The 21458-nt window shown below is 38.4% G+C and overlaps 1 protein-coding gene across 1 annotated transcript in view; it reads right to left on the reverse strand.

Annotated features, from left to right (window-relative positions):
* UPF2 (UPF2 regulator of nonsense mediated mRNA decay) overlaps positions 1-21204 on the reverse strand; it is a 65440-nt gene extending 44236 nt beyond the window's left edge. Inside the window, exons 1-6 of the mRNA XM_059816000.1 lie at positions 21172-21204; positions 15298-15677; positions 13485-14264; positions 8977-9137; positions 7748-7945; positions 5758-5907 (exon numbers count right to left, since the gene is read on the reverse strand). Coding sequence (XP_059671983.1) covers positions 5758-5907; positions 7748-7945; positions 8977-9137; positions 13485-14264; positions 15298-15659 — 1651 coding nt within the window. The 5' untranslated portion in view covers positions 15660-15677; positions 21172-21204. The remainder of the gene's footprint in view (positions 1-5757; positions 5908-7747; positions 7946-8976; positions 9138-13484; positions 14265-15297; positions 15678-21171) is intronic.
* Between the last annotated feature and the right edge of the window lie 254 nt (positions 21205-21458).

Below are 21458 nucleotides of genomic sequence, written 5' to 3' on the forward strand. Positions count from 1 at the left end.
ACTGTGAAGATCCCACCAGACCAATCCCCCTAAGTTACCCTCTAATTGCTAAACTTACAGTATGCTTCAAAAAATTTCCAGATTTTACTAAGTCCTAGAGAAGAGTTTAGTTTGCTCCACAGCACAACACGAGCCAAAACAGTGAGTTATAACACAAACACTTGGAAAGAACCCTTCTTTGGCCAAAGCAACATAAAGGAACACTGCTTCCTGAAAAAGGAACATGATGAAGCTTGCTTTCTTTCGGTTTGAGGATGTTCATCAGTAACAAGAATACCTAGGAGGTATTTGAAAGGAAAACAGAGACAAACAGACTTCAAAGAGGAGAATATGGCAGCAGTGGTGGTCACAGCCATGTAAACTACAAAATACCCAACACCTGGTAAAGTCACTGTGTCTTCACAAGCTACATGGCAAGACAAACCAGCATGGAAGACTCAAGTTCCTTTTGCAAGTTAATGAAAGGCAAAGAGATAACAAAGATACTACATTGTAGGACTTTTTTTTTTTTTCTTGTTTTTGGAAACTGCTAGGGGCAGGGATTGAGCTTAGGTAGAGAAATGCTAGGAGTTGCTCCAAGGAACACTGCCAGCTACCCAGTCTTGATGGTGCTAGAGATAAAAGCAGATGACATTGCCTCCTCTCTTGCACAGACAACTAGAAGTTGGAAGAACAAGAGAGAAGGGTTCATTAAGAAAGGAGAAAAAAAGAAAAAGAAGATGTTCCAGATGTTCAGACAAAAGAGGACTGTGAAGTTTTAAATGCTTAATGGAACCCTGACTCTCTCATCACCCATATACTCAGAGTTCACTAGGATGGAGACAATAGCTCAAACCAGACAATTTTTACTAGCAAATCTTGTTTTAATGCATTTTTCCATTTAGATATTTACAGCCACACCTTCTTGTCTCCTTCTGACATTCTTTTATCTTCCCCTTTTTCCCTTACAGCAATTAGTTGTCTCACCTCAGTCTTCTATTCAAACTGATGCAATGTTCTTGAAATAAATTAAAAAAATAAGTCTTTGACCATTTAGTCACTTTTCAAGACAATCTTTCAAGAGGCCCTGCTATCACATTCAATTTCAACAGTTTCCAAGATATCTCTCTTCTTTTACTGGTCCTCTCCTTCACTGGAGGGCTACAGATATTCTCCCATTGTATTTCTACGTATTTCTTTTCTCATCACAGTATGTGGATCCTTTCTAAGTGAAAAAGCTCTTTTGTAGTACCTGAAGCAGGTTTGGGACTTAAGATAGAAAACTAAGAATTTTACAGTGACAGAAAATTAAACAGTCAGGGCTTCTTTCTCTAAGGCAAACAACAATTCTAAGTACACAATTCGCGCAAAAAATTAGTTCATTTCTTGCTTTTCACTTTGATCCTCTTGAGTTCCAGATTCATCATCACCACATTTTAAAACTGCATTACCTCTTTTTAAAAATTTACTGCAAGTAGTAAGGTATAACAATTACATTTAGACTATTTGTAATAGTCTACCTGAGTGCAGATCAAATCATGCAGTATGATCATTGCAGAGACTGAAAGAAAAAAATTATTTTTTCTTTTTAAACACCTTTATATTTAACCAGAAATGCATCCAATCCTGCAATTTTCAGGGAGCAGACCTGAGAAAGCAGCAGAAGATGCTAAGGACTTACTGAAGTTGTTCTCTTGCAATGATTGGTGCCAAACAATCTTCTACTTCAGCAACAATATTTATTTGCTTTCCCCTCTCCCTACACACATACTTTCCGAGAAAACCCTGTCTCCCTTATTGTCAACACCTTTTCTTAATTTTTACAGAACTATAACCTTACAGAGGGCTCTCACCTAGAAACTCGACTCCGCCAGAAAGCTTCAGTCTACTTTGTATAGTATCACCCAGACAGCGGAAATAACAGAAGTGCTTTTGTAATGCTAGTAGTTATTCCTCTGTGAGATGAGCTTCTGTAATGAATTTGATCATGCAGGAGCCCTCACATTCAGATGGTACAAACCAATACCGTGAGCAAATTGTTGGCTGGATCCCCCTCTCTGCACAACGCCGAGGCATAAGCATAATGTTAAACATCTTGTTGAATCAAAGCCTCACTGAGGAACGTGTTCAGAATCTAGTCTCACAAGTCCAAAAAATACTTCCATATATTTTTAGATCTTTTTTAAATTCCTGCTCTTCTGATAGGAACTTTGCTAGGTCTCTAAACAGTGTAGCAAAATTAACAGGGTTGACTTAATACTCACTTCTACACATAATCTCCGCTGCTGACCAACCTTACAAAAACTGGCGCTAGATATATATTAACATCAGACTCCTTCTGTTCCCAGTACCCTTGATGACTTCCACCCTGGCCGTTCCTTACTTAACATCTTTGTCTCCATTCACACAGCTTCATTTTTAACATTTTATCTTCTCTTTTAAAAACAACCTCAAAACTCACTTCTTCCAGCATGTTTTCCGTCACTATTTCCAGCTCCGGTGCTATCTGCTCCCTCTCTCTTCCCTGAGCATATTGAAAATAAGAAAATTAAGATTCACTCAAAGTTAACATAATAGAGAAACAAAATAAATTAGCTGAATTCCTGGTAAACAAACCTCTTCAACTAACTGCACCAACTTTCCTTTTACATGTTATATTTTAAACTTAGCTGACTATAGACTCTAACCTTTAGGAAAAAAAGTGCAGAAACAGGCACTGCAGTGCTGTGAAGCATGCTACACCAGGGCAGACCTGCTTTAAAACACACACACCTTGGAAAACTGCCTTGTCTCCCTCATACTTGGACAGGGGAGAAAAGACTGAAGAGAAGTGACAGAAGGAGATGCAGAAGTAAAAGATACGCAGTACTCGCTGTCTGACTGGACTGTCTAACCCGATTTATCCTATTTTCCCCTCTATAATTTACTTATTCCCTCTGCCAATGAAATCCACACCCCCAGATTATCACAATAACTAAAGCTACTTTTTTTCCTTCATCTTGGATCTTACATCTAAGACTCTGCTATACCTCATGCATTCTCCCGTTCTATACTAAAGGCCCATCTCAGCCTAGGAATACTCCGTTTTATGTTTGCAATAGTGTCGTAATACAATTGCTGGCTTTGCACAAAACATTACTACTAACTTACCTCAAGTACAGATGCACAAAAATTCAGTGCATATGAAGAAAAGTTAAAGCTATATTTTGCAGCTGAAGGACACCTAATTTTGCTATTTTCAAACGTAAGTGAATTTCACTTAAGAGAAAGGCTGAAAAAAAAAAATCTACCAATTCACTAGATGGAAATACATCACAGAACTTGAAACAACATCTAAATTCAGATTTTTGTTAATTCTGTATATCTGGTGCTACCAACTAGGGGTACTCAGAATTTGACACGCACATACCAAAACAACAATCACTGTGTTTCTATTTTTAAAGTAACACTTACATGCTGCTAATTTATGGCCTAGTTCTCTAGCAGAACAAGGATTTGGCAATCACATCTATTTTGATCTCCATTGTTAATTTATGAAGCTACTTGTCAGTATGAAAGAAATTTGACAAAGGTATAGAATTCACAAAGACACTAAGTTTCTACATGTTTCACAAGAAATAAACTATGAGCAAAGACAATCATAAAGCAATAGTTCTCCACTAAGAAAAAGCCTACGCTGTGAGTCACATGACATTACCTTCACAAGGTATAAAGTAAAAAGCTTTCTTTAAGGGTTGGCTGTTTAATGATAGAAAATAACCCCATTCTGACACATTTTAGATTAACCTTTCAGATGGGAGCATTTTTAATGCTCAGTCAATAGCTAGTTTAAAAACAGGAAGTAGTATTGATGGTTAGTATTTTACATTATGACAAAACATGCATCACCTTCCTTTTACAATCAAAAGCATGATCATCAATCCCTTCTGTGCTACTGTACATACTCAAACTGGCATTGCCTCCCAGTGAGCTACAACTACACAGAGACTGCATCTTCTATTTCTGATCTCATCTCCTGTTATTCCTTTCTCATTTCTACAAGATCACACTATCACGTTATTTGGCTCTGTCTTTATATTTAGAATAATCTTCATCCTTGTATCAAGTCAAGAATCCCTTCAAAAAAAGACAAGAAGGAAATACCCACATTTCTTTAGATGTCTACTGACAGAGTATTTTTGGCCTATCTAGCAGGCTACGACCAATCCAGAGTGAATTGCTCTTCTTCCTTTCGATTCCAAGAGAACATCTGTGTGTACCTCCCTTATAGGCAGCTGGAAGCAAACTCTTCTCCAGTCAGAGATATCAAACAAAACAGTGAATAACAACTCACTAAAGGTGAATGTCCTGCAATTAAAACTTAACATCTTAACCAGCTAAATGAGCTGATGACTACTCAGAGAAGACTATAAATGGCAAGGAAAATTTATTCCAAAGAGGGTATGGCTTTTTCCGACCTGTCTGGGTAAAGAAAGGAAAAACCTAAGGAAATATTACATGGAATTATCCTGACAGTTTTCTTTTCAGAAGGAGTCTGAAACAGTCTGACTCTGGAGCCGTCTAATTTCTTTGAATTTGTGAGGTGTCACAGACCATCATAGTCCTAAGATTAATTTCAGCTCAACTAACTTTAGGTACACAAGAGAGTCATCCAATTTAAAGATCCATATGCCCTAACCCATCCCTATTGTCAGCTGAAGGAGACTGGTGCTTCGAGAAGTTTTTCCAGCTACTCAACACTCAAACCCACAGATCCATGCGTCAGCTTGGTTAGATGAACCTATGCTTTAAACACCAATACACAGTCTTTGCCAAGGCCTGAACTTTTTTGCTTTGATGTGAACTCCATGGCTTAAAGTTTTGGCTTTAACTTCTTAGGTTTTAAAGGCCAATGCAGTTTCAAGCAAGAGGACAATTAGATTATAAATTCACCAGATCAGGCAGGATTTTCACTTCTAAGACACAGAATCTCCAGCCAGTGGACTCTAGATAGGATTTTTTTCTCCACACTCTAGACTCAGAACAAGTTTCATCCTTCAGAAATGGAAGAGAAGAATCTGCATTGGTCCTTGGAAATCCAGAGCAGCAAAACCAATGTGTCTTACGAACTGGGCTCAAAGAAAACACCTCACTTGCTCCTCTATGAATTTGGCTCTTAACGCCTGACATTGCTTTTGTCACTATTCAGTACCACTGAAAGAAAAACTTGTAACTCGTAAGAAGAATTCTTAAGAAACATTTTGCTGCTGTTTCCCCTAGTAAAACTAACACAGCTAGACTTTCACAGGTGCCATTTGCGGCCCTTTACATGTAATTAGAGGTTATAATTCTTAAATCTTGCTATGTAAAGTCATAACATCAAAAGAAGTCTTTAACAAGACAGAAAGGCAGAGCTGAATCTTAGATTTCAACAGAAGTTAAAAACAGAAAATATTTTATTAGTACCCTAAGCACATTTGACGACAAAATCATTTACGCACTGAAGGCTACATACTTTTCTAATCACTTTTCACACAACTGCCTTCACATTTGATTATTTTTAAAAGCTATATGAAGGAACCAGTAGCTTTCACTGCATAAACCTCCATGTAATAGTTTTCACTTGCATCTGAATGTCTTGTTACAAATGCATTTTTGACCACAATCCTAACAGTTTCTAGCTACTAAAGTTTCATAAATAGTTCTCCCTGAAGTCACTCTAGCTACTGACTAAAAACCATCAAGCTCAAAAAAACTATCAGGAAACAACAAAGAATTCCTAAAAGCAATTATTTTTACCTTGCTCATCAAGAAGCTTTTTTGTAAGGTCTTCTGCCTCATCTCCACAGTCTAACTCCAAAGGATCATCGTTAATATCCAGGTTCTCCAGCTCCAACTCCAAATCCTCACTCCCAGGTGCTTCTTTATTATCTTTGGCATCTTTTGAATCTATTTAAAAGTTAAGTAGAAATATTAAATTATTAAACACATGCAGTCCTGATTAGAATACAGGAAGACTCAGGTTGATAAACCTATGTCTCTTTAGTGTCAGTCTCGTTAAAAGGAAGTGAGGAAAAGAATATCTACTTCTTGAGACTATACTGTCTCATCTGTTAGGTCTCAGTGGTTTGATATCCTTCATATAGCTTTACCCAGATGCCTGAAACCTGTAAACTTTTACCTACATTGGGGTCTGTTAAGGATTGCCAACAGTTTTTAGTGCTTTAGTTTGTTCTGAACTACACCTGGTATGTCTTCATTGGATGATACGCATACATTCAAAAGGAACACGATGTTCAGAAATGTAGCAGTCTAAGTCCAAAAGTGCTTGAAATGGATTGCCAGGGCATCACATGGAAAGTGCAAACAAAAAAACCCTTGCATACTGGGAAGGTCAGAGAGAAAAATAGTATCCTCCAAAACCCCAGTAAATAAATATATCACAAACATTATTCAAAAAAGCCAGATTCAAAGGTACAAATTCTAATTTAATGTTTGCACTGCATATTCTTCATAGCTCAATCAATAGCAAAATTGACAAAGCAAAGTAAAAAAACTATTTTATACAGACCAAGAAAAAAAAAGTAAACAGCAGAACAGGAGGAAGATACCGAAGAAATAACGTGCTATGTAGAAGGTCAAAAAAATCGTATTTGCCTTGAACACAAATTACCTATGAATCTCTACAAAGATTCAGAAAGAATATTCAGAAAGAATTCCAGCATAGAGCACTTTTCCAAGAGATTATTATCTACAACATTTTACTATTCTTCTAGGCCTCCTTCAAGCCCCATTTGCAGACTATGCTTCATTAAAAAAATAATTTTCAAGGCAAATAACCTTATTAAAATACTTAAAGTTTTCAAACGAAAATGTGACACTAAACAGTGTACACGTCATATGGAAATGGTAGACTCACAAAGCAAGCAACCCGTTTAGAATCACAGACTAATTTAGTCTGGAATGGACCTTGGTGAGGTCTCCAGTTCAACCTTCTGCTCAAAGCTGAGGAGCACTATATTCAGACCAGATTTCTCGGGGATTTTTTCTAGTTGTCTTGAAAAATCTCTTAAGGCAGAGATTCCGGTGCCCCTGGCCAAGCTGCTCCAACATCTTATTATCCTCACAGGGAAATTTCAGAATTTAGAAATCAGAAAAAAGGCCACAAGCTATAAACCGGAAACTCCATTAACACTCAACACCAACCTGCTGCATGTGTATCAGAAAACCATGTAGCCTGTGTCTTTGTTGGCATTTCCTCAATGCCAAAACACTGCTCTTATCCAAAAATGCATTTTCTGTTACACTTTGAGCTAGTGACAGTGAATGTCATTTTTATCCCATTGTAACTAAAGTCTGGTTGTGAACCTAGGGCTGCATCAGGAGTAAGGAACCATCCAGGCCTTTTCATCTACTGGAATTTTATACTGAGACCATTTGCAACCATTAACAATTTAATGGAAAAAACAGAATGAACACTAACATCCTTCAAAGAAGGTAAACTTTTAGGTTTCTCACAGAAAAGTTAACGTTTACTCACATTGGTTAATCTCCAATTATTTTAAATTTAAAATTCTATCAGTATTAAATTGCATTTACTTTTTTCCTTCCTTAAATACCATACTCAGATACAACCCCTATCCCCACATAGTTTCTCCCTAAAAATTAATCCAAACTGATGTACTGTCCTGATCACCACAAATTATTTCATTAGAGCCTCATTACTTCCATCAAATGTGCATATCTGTTGGACAAGATATGTTAAAAAATACTCATCTAAGCATTCTACCTCTTGATTCATCTTTGCCGGAATCCTTGTTCTGGGAACATTTTTCATTATCTTTAAACAAAATTGCTGGCACAAAAGCCTTTAAGTCAACGAGATTCTCATAGAAGTTTCTAGCATCTTCGTCTTCCCAGATACCCCCCTCCAGGTCATATTCTCCAGGCTTTCCTGGTGTGAAAATATCAATACCAGGCCCATGTTCTGCAAAAACAGTGAAACCATAAGTTATTTACACACATTACTCATCTTCTAAAGAGAGGCACCTTTGAAGAGTAAAAAAATACTTTTGGAAACATGTTAACCTATTTATTACTACCACTGTTTTCACTTAAATATTGCAATATATACTTTAAAGTGCTTTTAACAAACCAATCTTAATATTAGATATATCAGTAAGTTATCTTAAAATTGTAAATTTGACATTGATAGAAAACACAGACAGTATCAGAGTGAAAGTCAAATCAAGTAGCACATTATGTGGTATTAGAAAGGAAAGCTATAACAGACTTTAACCATATTAGCATAGAAAGTAATAGCTTTGAGCATGATGAACTACACCCCATTGTACTTTAAGAACAGAAGTTGAAAAAGAATAATTTTAAATCTAGAGGCATTCAAGAAATACAGCTTTGTTAAGCTCAAGATCACTTCAGACAAAAGGTACACTCATGATTTCAACATCATCTCTAAACCTAAAATTTGAGATTCATTAAGGCATTGAATAGCTCTGCCAGTTAAATGCTGTACTTCTCAGGAGTTCAGAGAGCCATCTAGTGACTTATCTGGCTTAACAATATTCTTGCTCATAACATCATGACCCAAAATATACCTCAAATTCATTTTTTAACAATATCAGATTTTTAAAATTCAACATATACAGTTCTTTAAATAGTAAAAAATGCATTACATTAAACTGAAAGGATTAGGTTAAAAACATTTTTAATTTTCTATTTATTCCTGTATAACATGAAACAAGTCTAAAAGAGATATTACTTAAGCTACTGTAACTACACAGAATATACACAGAATATACAACAGTTATGGTTACATTAGGTTTAATTACTTTAATAAAAAGTGATGTATTATTCATTCTTTGATATCCTTAAGGGGGAAAACCTAAATAAAAAGAAATCAAATGGGAAGAACACATCAGTAAGAGGGTTTGGTTAGCTTTCCCACCACATCCAAGCCAAGTCCAGCATCCTGTTTACTCGCTTTAGAAGATGGCCTACCCTCCGGTGTTGGTTTCTCTTGGGGAAGGTCAGGCATATTTTCATCCAAAAGATCAGCTAGAGATTGAGAATTTGCCAACAGCTTCTGATAGGACATTGCAAATTCCTCATATTGCTTGTGTCGATCTTCACTCAGCTCTCCTTTGGAGTGAAGAATGCGCCTACAAAAATCAAAGTCACAGTAAGACGACCTTGTTTCTTAAAATATATTTGAGCTATGCTGAACCACTACCAATTTCCCTGAACAAAGCTAACCTTCCCTCTTTGAAGGAACTGTGAAAATTCTAGTTTAGACCACAATAGCAAAAATTTGAGCAACACTGTTTTTTCCAAGCAACCATACTGAATTACCAACTTCAATATAATCAAGGGTGGTACATTCACAGAAGCTCTAACTTCAATGTCCAAAGAGAAAGGCTAACTTACTTTTTTGCCATGATTATCTTGTAACAGTCCTGCACTATGAAAATACTTTTGTAGTAAATTAAAACATTGAACTTACATGAAAGCTGGATAAAAGCTACTTTGCATCTGTAACAATACATTTCCATGTTCAAATGATTAAATGGGCAGTCATTGCCAGGAGGCTCAAGAAAAGTTGCACATTAAAACCAGCCCATTAATTCTCAAAAAAACCAAGTTATTTCAAGGCTATCAGTCCAAATTAAGAGCAGTTACATTCGTTTTTCCACTTGCTCTTTATTTCTTTTTATGAAACTATCCATACTTATTTTAAATTCTCATTTTTAAAACTAAAATCTGTTGTCCAAAGCAACTTGCATTTGAAGGAACGTAATCACTGCTTACAAGCTCATAGTAAAGCGGTTTCAGGATTAAATGCAGAACAGTACAACTCAATTTTCTTACCAAACTACAGTTAAGGCCACCTTGGATTTCAGACAAAAAATACCTAAAACTTTCAGTAGTTTCAACCAAATATACAGAACCAGGTAATCCCTGCTAGTACAAAGCTTGCCACAGAAGACTGATGAAAGACTGTCATCTTTGATTTTGGGTTAACTAGGAATAAACTGGTTGCTCATTAGCAGTGTTCTAGTTTGTCCTTAACCAGGGCCCCCGAGAAGTGCATTTTCCCATCTGTGGCACGATCCACTCTGCATGAACAGTTCTTATGTGGATGAGGCACAGTCAGTTCTTTACCAGTAAGGGACACTTCAGGCCAGCTGAGCTGTTTGGGGGCCTACTACAGCAAAGGTACAAATGGGCTCAAATCAAACATGGACTTTTAAAGGGAAGCTGTCAGAACTTGCCTAGCAAGTTTCTCATTTGTTTTACAGTAGCTTGGATAATGCTAGTAACATTGGACTAAGTAGCTGTAACCACTGACAATGCACCCCACACTGAGATGAAAACATCAGAAGATAAAGTTTGAAATAAGGTGCAAATGCCATAATTCCTAAAGCAGGTTGCATCATTACGTGATCATCAGGCTTTTATTAAGCAATAAGTATATAAATCACATTCTTGACAAAAGACCCAAACATTTTATGGCATAAAAATTCTAGAACAGCTTAAGCAATGTAAGTTGAGGGATATCAATCTTGGGGTTTTTTCCCAGTTGCAGATTAATTGTAAAACAAAAGTCAGCTTTGTACACAACACATTCACAGGGCAAGCAACAAAATCCCTTATACCTGCTCAGAACCAAAACTTGACGTAGATGTCTTGCTACAGGGCAAGAAGCAGTAACGCTAGCAGAAGTTCTATTTCTTGTCCCTCTTACAAAAACACACCTATGTAACATGTATTACCTGCTCCCACAAAGCAAAGCAAGAAAAATTAACAAATTAAATAACCAATGACAATTTCTAAAGTGCATTAGTTCAGTTTGGATTCAGGAAACACATTAAGTGCCAATTCATAGCCTTTCCAGGGAGACAGCTATCCATTAGATATTTAAGTTTAAAATACATCAGCAGCCTTGTAAACATGAGCACTGAAGCTCTGCTATTATTTAAAAAACCAAAAAAGCAAAGTGCTGTAACAACAGTACAAAAGTGTTAACAAATTCAAGCAGCTAAAGCATACCAAGCAAACTTTAAAATAGCACAATTCGTTTTTGAATACAATTAAAAGTACAGCATACAGTACATGTCTTACTTTATGTCTCTTCAGAATTTCACAAAGTGCTACAACACAGCTTCATCAGATCTTAAAAACATCCTTAATTTGGACAATAGAAGTTTCTCCCTTATCTAACACTCATTTTTGAAAACTCACACTAGAATTTGGGAATCTAGTAGTTTCCTTCCAATGACACAACCTGCACAGATTTTGCTGTGCTCTTAGGTGTGTAACCAAATGACCATCAGGTTCTACTGTCAAAGCGTAACTCGAGGCAGTTTTCCTAATTATCCACTTGCAGAAACCCTTGTGTCTAATAATGCTTTAATTTTACCTAAATGATTCAGCAGGTAACACAATATTAAAGCACTGTTAAGGTTAGCATATTAATTTTCCATTAACTCAACCAATCTGTACAGCTGGAGTTATTTCACAGTCACTCTCCTGACACAGATAAATTCAAGAGGTATTTACCTGACAAAATATCATAACCTAAACATATGACGCTGTTGATGCACAAGAGGGAACAGTTCACTCCCTGTTCACTTCATTGGTTCTGGAATAACAGTGGGAATAAAAGCTGTTGCTATCAGCAAAGTGGATCAGGTTTCAAATACACAGAGGACTCTTTTTCCAATAGGATTATTGCCTTCTTTTAAAAACAAAAAATAAAAAACCCCCCAAACCAACCAACCAACCACACAATCGCTTTCCCAAAATCCACAGTTTAGGAAGATTTCTACAATATTCACAGACTTCTTACTAGGCCAGTTTCTGTCTTTGACCTCATGCCTTGCACTTGCATAGCATGGCAAATGCCAAGCATCTCTGTTACAGACATGTCATAAGCAAATAAAATTAGGCTGGAAAGCTTTTTGATGTCTTGTTTCTTTAACAAAGCTTATTCCCCAACTTTTATTAAGCAGTTAAAATAAACACTTCAAAGTTCAGATAGAGAGAAATAATAGAATTATATTAATCCAGTGATAAATGATAGTTCTTCACTTTCCTTCCCCAAAACAAAGCTTTGCACCCAAGTTCATAGGGATAATTCAGATGATAAGGTGCATAAAGAGGTCTCTAGTCCAATCTACTCAAAGCAGGCTCAATGATGAGATCAGACCAGGCTGCTCAAGGCTCTATCCAGTCATTTTTATCCAGTTGTGCAAGTAAACATTAAAGTATATTTCCCTCTCCTAGATCACTTACATTCTTTCCTCTTCATCGTTTCTCAACATTCTTCATATCTCTTAGGAAATAAAGTGAAAAAAATTTCCATCATACAGATTTTATAACGCTCACTCACCGAAATCCCAGCCAGAACCAATGTGCCCAGAAGGAATTGTAAGTGTGAAAATATAAAAGTTTCTATTCATTAACTTCAAAAAAATAACAACTAAGTCAATAACACACTTTAAAGTAATAAGGTACTAGTAGAAACAATAGTAGCTCAAAAGTCAGTTTATGGTCCTGTGAAATACACCACTTATCTGACCAAGACTGCATAGGACTGCAGCACAATACCCATCAGCACAACAGATCCAAGTTTAAAGCCGTGGTTTGGGAACAAATTTTAATGTATTCAAGCATACATTTGGCTCTGGACTGATGTTCAGCCTTTTGTTTGAAACCTGTACCTACACACAGTAACGTGTTCATTTCTATCTGCCTGGAATACTTCCAAAAGGATTTAAGAATGACCGTGTTTTAAGACCAGCAGTTGGGTTTAGGCTGGCTCCAATAATGAGAACTCAGGATGCTTTAAAGAAATGCAAACAATTATTAAACAATGTGATCATGGTAGAAATTAAATTATGGTAGAATTCATGGTAGAAATTAAATTATGCATCTCTCAAAGGTGGGTATATTCATACCCTTCAATATTAGTATTTCATGTAGACATTTAAGAGGATTTGAATCAAATTGTCTACACCCTCCAACATTTTAATACATAATAATTGCCCACATTGAAGCGTAGGTGATACCTTGTTAATCTAACCTAGTTCTTCCTCCATACTGGTACACTAAAAAAGTAAACAAGCCAAAGCCATTGTGGTATATGCTGCATTATGCTCAATATGTGTGGGTGGAAAGGGAGAAATCAGATTGTGCCAACTGGAAAAGGACAGTACCAGCTGGGAAAGAAGCACTACTCCCAAGCTGCTAAGGGAACATCACCAAACTATTAGAGTTAAGAGAATTAAAGCTAAAGGTCAATCTCCATTTTCTTTAAAGATATTCAAAGAGTCTGTTTGGTTTTGGTTTTTAAGTTTTTGGAGCAAATTTAGAACTTTAAGATATATTGCAGAATACGCTTCTACACACCACTAACAGACTTTGTAAACAAATACTGCAACAAATCTAGGCATTTCATAAATAAACTGTTTTTTCCTCCATAATAAAAAGCAACATTCAAGTGTCACCTGTTTTGTCTTTCAATATTTTGTAGCTCCCTGTGGTCCCTTTTCAGGTGTTTGGTCAAAGACGTAAAGTATTCCTTCAACAAATTCTGGAAGGGCTGTTGTTTCTCTGGGCTAATTATCTCACTAGGAGGAAAGCTCAAGTTAAACTTCTCTGCAACAGTTTTTACTTTCCTTGGTACCAAACCAGCAATGTCATCTCCACAGTGCCGACAAAAGCTGATAACCACAGAAACGTGAGTGTGGGATTCTCGATCAGCATTAATAATGTTTTTAAGCTGCTCATAGATTAAAGACAGACCTTCCTTGTCAGTGAAAATCCCAACTATTGTCAATTCTGCAATGAAACGCAAATCAGTTCTTAACTTGGTAATGTTGGGAGTCTTCTCTTCTTTCCTTGCTTCAAAATGTTTTTTCCAAGCCTGAAGTAACGAAGGAGCAAAATCAGCGTAGCGCTGGTGAAAGAGGGAACACAAGTGCACAGCGCAGTTCACATCTGATATTTTCAGTTTGGCTTCCACAATAGAAGCTACTGCTTCTGCAATGTATTTGCTTAAATTCAGGCTATTAAAGTCATGGGACAAGGAGTCCCTTTGTTGCTCTGTAATGGTTTTTAGCTTCTTAACAAAAGCTGTGTTCTTCTTCAGACTGGAATCCAGTCTGCTGAAGAAGTTTTCCTCAGGGCGATTGTCTGGTGCATTCTGGTTTTTGCTGCGAAGCTCTTTTCTTGCCTGATGGCGCTCCCAGGCCTCCTGATGGAGCTGATGTGCTTCCTCTTTTTCTCTAAGAGAAATAAAAATTAACCTTACTTTCAGGTTAACAGTTCAAAAACCAAAAGAAAGAGTCATAGCTGGAAACCCCCAGTAGTTCTAAACACAATTTCTTCTTAATACTCTATTTTCATATATTTAACAAGTTAATCCTAGAAAGCTAAAGCATCCGCTTCATAAACTACTCTGTTTAATTATTTGCTGCAAATGTACTACTTGCTAAAAAAATGGAATTTCTCAAATATTTCTATGCAGAACATTAATTCCAAAAGACTTAGAAAATATAAACATTAAACTCCATTTACTCCAGACAGAGATGAAGTTTTTACAGAAGAGGACAACAACCTTTCAACAGGTTACTGTATTACACAGTTAAGGGAAATCTTTTATTCCCAGACTACTGAAATTACACAAAAAAATTTAAATAGGTCAAATGCACCTGTCCCAGCTAGCATTCAGCTACGACACTGCCTCTTAGAAAGTAACGTATTTCAAAATACACGAATGTCCAGAATCTTGGCTTTATTGGTCTAAAGATGCTATAGTCAACACTGTAATACCTTTTGATAACATACTAAGAAACAGTGTCTTGGTAATATCACATATTAAACCACCAGGTTACATTCTGTGTTTGCCATCCAGGTATCAATCGTCTATGATTGAGTAAAAGAAATTACAGCCATTCCTCACAGCAGATATGCTCCTGTTATGATCTGCGGACCTGTTAGAGTCTGTATTCCCAATTTTATGACACTAACACTTCTCCTCTCAAAAGAAACTGTGCTTCTTTATTCAAGCATAATAGTGCATTACATGGTCATCACATGGAGAACGCTATCAAAAACCCTTATTAAAGACTAAAGTAACAGAGGTTAGAGTTGAAAACTCAGAGCTATGTAGAAGTCATAAAGCATACTCAGCTAGCCATGTAAAGTTTTTAACACTACATACAACTTAAGTAACTCAAGCAGTTCATATTTTATAATTCTGCCCACAATCCAGGACTACAGCATTCGGCCCAATTAAACCATTAAAAGACAACTTACTTCAGTTGAGCAGCTGCTTCTTCTTGTTTCTTTTTCTCTTCCTCCTCTTGCTTCTTTTTCTCCTCCTCTTCAAGTTTCTTTTTTTCTTCTTCTTCTTTCTTCTTCTGCTCTTCTTCGGCCTTTACTTTATCCTCCTCTTTTTTCTTCCGCTCCTTGTCTTCCTTTTTTCTTTTATCCTCTTCCAGTTTTTTCTTTTTATCTTCAGGAACCTTTAAAGTCTCTCTCTTCATGCCAACCTTGACATCTTCTTTTGGCTTCTCCCTGGTGCTCACTGGTCGCCTTTCACCAAATTCTTTTTCTTTATTATTTAACGGAGATTCTTTTTCTTCCATATTTGCTGGCTTTTTGCGCTCAGCTGGCATTGTGTTACCCAGGCAAGTCTGCAGAATCACAGGAAAATAAGTACTTTTAACTTGTTGATATATTAATTACTTCCACAGCCTACCCATACTCACTTAGTTCTTAACTAAGTAAGATAACTCACAAATGCCTAACTCATCAGAATAAAATACAGGTTTAAGGTAAGTTTTCTTGAACTAAGGAATAGACCTAACAACAGGTAAAAACTAATCATTTTGTTATATGAAGTTGTCTTCAGCATGAATTGAGAAATAAAAGCATTTGAAGTTTCTACAACCCGAGGAATAGAAGATCTTGGAAATAAACAGAAGTCCATCCAAAAAAAAAAATCCAAGACTGACGAAAGGAAAGTAACCCCAATGTAAAAATAAATATTTGATTCATCAGCATGCATCTGCGCCTCACTGACCCTTCTACACATCTCCTAAGAATACTCTGCCTTCCACCACGTCTACTTAGGACTATAGGATAATGCAGGTTAGACGGGACCTCAAGGGGTTCAACCTCCTGCTCAAAGCAGGATCAACTATGAGGTCAGACAAGATTGTTCTAGGCTCCAGTCTTGAAAACTGCCAAGGAAGGAAACTGCACAACCTCTCTGGCCAATCTGCTCTAATGCCTGACTGTCCTCATTGTGAAAAGGCATCATCTTGTGCCCCTCTTTCCTCACCCCTCCCAAGATATCCCCAGTCATCTCAAGCACTCTTCCGTATAGCACAACTACCAGCTGTAAAAGCGTGCTGTGCTAAGATGGATGCAGAACAAATGGGAATAATAGCAGAAAGGCTGCAATTATGAAGAGTTATCAAAGGCTCCAATTTGTATCTCTTTCTACTCATCCAATGTTCTTCTGGGGACTTGTAGGAGCTTTAGCATCTCTGGAGTTTCTAGCCCTCTAAGCTTTAGTTTCATTTGGCTAAAGATACAAAAGAACATACATTGAACAAGAAAGGGTAGAATCACAGAATAATTTAGATTGGAAGGAAACTGTAGAGGTCACCTAGTTCGATCCCTTGCTCAAAGCAGGTCCAATCAGATCAGGGACTTGGCTAGCTAAGTTTCTAATATCTCCAGGGACGGAGACGCAATGGGCCCCTCTGGGCCCCTGTTCCAGTACCTGAATAACCACACTGTGAAAAAGCTTTTCCTAATACCATCCTGGAATTTGCTATGCCCCATCTTGTGTCCATTTCTTTTCATCCTATCCTGGTACAGCTTTGAGAAAAACCTAGCTCTGTCTTCTCTATACTCTCCCATTAGGCTGTTGCAGACGTTACTGTTGCAGACTTCCCCCTCTCTTCTTACAAATTAAGGAACCCAGTTATCTCAGTGTCTCTTCAGATATCATGTCCCCCTGGCCTCCTAATGATCTCGGTGGCCCTCCAGTGGACGTGCTGCAGCATGTCAATGCCTTTCTTGGAACAGAGAAGCCACAACTGGATGTGGTGTCCAGATGTGGTTTTGCAAGTACCAAATAGAAGGGAAAACTCACCTTCCTCAACCTGCTCGTTACTACAGTCTAGAATGCAGCTGGCCTTAATGCAAGGGCATTCTGCTGACTCATGTCCAGGATCAGATAGGGCCAGACAGGACTGAAAATGGCAATTAGAACCACCTACGTCTTACTTACTTCAGGCTAAATTAATTTCTTAAAACAAAAAATGAGGCACATAAATATGTGAAAATTAAGTTAAATGCATATATAGGCAGGACCAATGGGACATGATCGCACATGATCCCTTCTAAAGAACCATCACTTAGTTTTTATTAGTAACACCAGTTGTATTCCCAATTGCCACCCCTACTTTTGCCTTTCTAACATTTTACTCAGACTGCAGGAAAATATGCTAGATTCACAATTTCCTGCATCTACTCAACAAAGCGGATAATGAGACCTTGCATTCCAACGTAATGTAGAGTGCTTCTAGTATTATTTTTAATTATTTTGAAAGATATTTATAAATAAGACATAACACTAAAGAAAATCTCTGTTTCTAACTAAGTGTTCCACATGCCCTCCCCCAGCTCCCAAACAATAAAATGACAGATTCATATACTGACTATCCCATATGGAACACTGCGTTACAATTTTTAAGATGCTTGTCTAGGTCTTCTGAAGAAAAAATTGTTTGCAAAAATTCACAGCATATTCAAATACGGGCAGAGACAACTTGCCAATGGAGAACCTATTCAGGACTTGGCCTCTTTGACAGCAATTGGCAACAGCACCAATGAAGAAATGTTTCTGACACTGATTTATGGAAGTGAGACCAATCAAATCAGCATTGCTTAGCAAGTACTAGCAAATTTGGCTCCCTAATGCATGTCTACAACTAAAAGGTTTCAAAGCTGAACATCTCAGAACTACTTGGATTTCTAAGCTCTGATCTACATCATCTTAAAACAGTATTATTATTATTAAATCAGTACTTAAACAAGGAAAAAAGTTTAAAAAAAATCAACAAAATGCAAACAACTAAGCAGTCCCCCAAACCCCTTCATATTAAAGGTCTAAACTAGTTTTTCCATCTCTGTAGGCCAGTTAAGTGGAACCTGTTCCTCACAGATTCATCCGGGAAATGCAAATCCTCTACACGTTCTGTTTCAAATTCAACAATAACAGTTTATTAACCTTTTCTCACTACGAAGCCACACTGGAAATTCCATCAGTTTGAGACAGCTAAACTATCTCTCCCACCATTTTTAACAAAAGGGATTTGAAAGGGAAGCTTTTAACATTTAAACATCACTGTAATATCTTACTATTAAGATTAAGTTCATTAAAACATTGCATGAGACTCTCCAGTAAGTGTATTAAAATGTTTTTCACCAAAAAGTCTATTAAACAAAAAAATAGAGCAACACATTCAGTAAAAAAAAGGGTTAGATTCTGAAAGATAATAAATTGGGAACTAAGTTTAAAAGGAAAACATTGAGAGAAAAGGGTTGTTTGATTAAAGAAATGCTGAAGAGGCATGTCACATTTCCAATACTCTGGCTTTTATCTTTGTCCCCCCACTTGTTGTTAGTAGGGTAATCAATTGCAATTGGGGAGAAAACCTCAACAAAATAAAATATCCAGCTACACATGTAACTTTTAACAACATGGCCACTTACCAAAATCATTACAGTACTCGAACTCGTACTAAGTTTAGGAACTCAGAATTCTGTTTTAAACACATATCTGAAATTTGCTTGTATAAAAGCAAAATAGAGAAGATGGGATGAAGAGAAAAGGGATGGAGCATAATCAGGTACATTGTGACTTTGACCACAAGGCAGTATTATCCGCTTTTTTCCCCTATGAACACTGGTGACAAAAAGCCCCCCCCCTCCAATCTAGTTTATAATAGATTTCTGTGCTGTATCACAGAATACATATGTTACAATATCCCTCACTACCTGCTACGTATATAGCTCCTTATCTTGCAAACCCTTCCAATCGTACTGCCAGCTCATTTATGTCTACCAACCACTGATGGCAGCAGGAGGCAGTCAGTGCATTGCTGCCTCCAGCTATACACAGACTGATTCACCAGTCAGCACAGGAGTGTCAGCTAACAGCACAGACAAAACAGAACTGTCCACTGAGCGTATGCTATAGCCCTTCCCTCAGCAAGAATGTCAATTTAGACCTTGCTACTTTTCCTCAGCTGCCAGTTATCACAAGATCTGTAGAAAGTTTATACCTTCAAAGCATCTGCCTTATTTGACCAAAACTGGTGAAAAGTTCAGAAGTTGGGGGAAGCAGAGAAAAATGGAAACACACAGGCAGCATGCTAGCCTGGGTCTCATTTCCATAGGCAATAAGGCTGAAGATACACAGTTGGTCCAGATTAAGGGAATGGTAAGGAAATACTAAGAGAAACTTAATCATTAGGTATTAAATAGAAGTTCTCTTAATGATTATGTGAACGTACTGATAAAAAGGCACTTCATGAGCCAATAGACAGGAAGAACTGGCGCTCACAGCTGAAAATTAGAAAGGATGGAGAAGACTGATACAAGACAAGCATTCCATATGCTTTTGGACTCTTGGCAGTCCATTTCTATAGTGACATTTAGATGCTTTAAGACTCTATCTTCTTAGTTTCATCACTTGCAGATGCTATTTTTCCAGAGGAGACTATTTCTCTTAATTTTTCACTATTTGACCTACCTTAACTCCATCTTAGTTAAGAAATGTTTTATTGCACCTGAATTGCTACTTAGTTTTTCCATACCAGTCTTGGAATTTGAAAAACTGATGGGATTGGGTTCGTGATACTCTAGGCTCAGAAACTTAAGAAATAAATCTTGAAATGCACAGGCAACATTTAAGAGAAAGCATCCATGTACTTACTCTCAAGGAAACCAAAGATTCATAAAAGGTATGCAGCATCATTAATCTAGTCACCACTCAGAATAAAAGGATAAACATCAATACTTTGGTCTGATATGCTCAAATCCTCTCAAATCAATAAAAACAGTCATTTGTCACAGACTGCAGTACCATGAACCAGAATCTAAATGCTTGTAAATACAAGGGGGGGGGGGGGGGGGGGAACGGCTTTATTAAACTAAGAATATTGCGAATTTTCACCTTCTTTTTTACTGCTACTTTAAATTAATCACATAAACAATCCTTTATAGAGCTACTCTATTACAAAAGAGATAAGGGAAGATAAAGAATGCAGGCAAGATGTCCCACTTCTGACCAGCTGAAAAAGCTCAAAGAGCAACAAACTTCATCATCATTAGCAATCACACCACCAGAAAATTAAAAGTTCCAAGAACTGAAATGCAATCAAGGTTTCTTTTAAAGTAAGGGAAATAACATAAGAAAAATACCATGGTCTATCAGAAGAAAATAAACTTAGCCGCAAGTTTTGAAAGATGAGACACAGAGCAAGACAGGAAATTATAGTGCAGAGAAAGAAGCCCCCCCTACACACTGGCAGGGAAGGCAAGCCTGCCTAATCAGCCGGGCAGTTTTACTTTCGATTCCACACATCTCCGAGAAAGTGTTTTACTGTCAGATCTGCAGGAACACGCTTTTCACTGGGAAAAAGAGGCCTACAGACCGGCCACTAAATATATGCAGAGCAAAAGACTTCTTAGCTAACACCCCCTCCTCGCTTCCTTCTGGACGCCCCTACACATGTCAATCCACGTAGGCAGGCTGTCCTACAACCCAGCCACCTTCTCGGGCTCTGCCTTCCCCGCTCGCACCACCAGCCTGAGAAAAACAGCGACCTGCCCCGCGACCTGCCACCGCCTCCCCGTGCCCTGCAGGCACCCTCACCCTAGCCCTTCCTTCTCCTCACCCCCACGGCCCCCTCTGCCCCGGGACGCCCCCGCCCCGAGGAACCCTCTCCCCGCGCCGCCTCACGGCCCCCGCCTCCGACAGGCCCCTGCACCCTTCCACCGCCTCCCCCGGGCCCTCTTCCCCACACACCACGGCACAGCCCCACCCTCCGGGCCGCCCGGCGCCCCTGCCCTCCCCAAACGGCTGGTGCCCCCGCCGCCCGCTACCTCCGCCCGGTGCAGACATCGGCCCGGCCTCCCGACGAGCGCCAACTCCTCCGCCCGCCGCGGCCCCCTCCCCGGCGCGCGAGGCCCCCTCGCTCTTCTCCCCTCACGACGCCCGCCGCGCTCTCTGCCGGGGCGCCCGCCGCGCTGCCCGACCGACAGCAGGGCCCCGACCGAGCGCGCGACGCCCGGCCCGCGACGCCCAGGCGCGAAAGAAAGGGTGGCGCCGCCTAACCGCGCCGTCGCCGCGGCTCCGGCCAGCTCGGCGAGCGGCGCTTCCCGACGGCCGG

Source organism: Gavia stellata, chromosome 4 (genome assembly GCF_030936135.1).
Source record: "Gavia stellata isolate bGavSte3 chromosome 4, bGavSte3.hap2, whole genome shotgun sequence".
In the NCBI taxonomy this organism is placed as follows: domain Eukaryota; kingdom Metazoa; phylum Chordata; class Aves; order Gaviiformes; family Gaviidae; genus Gavia; species Gavia stellata.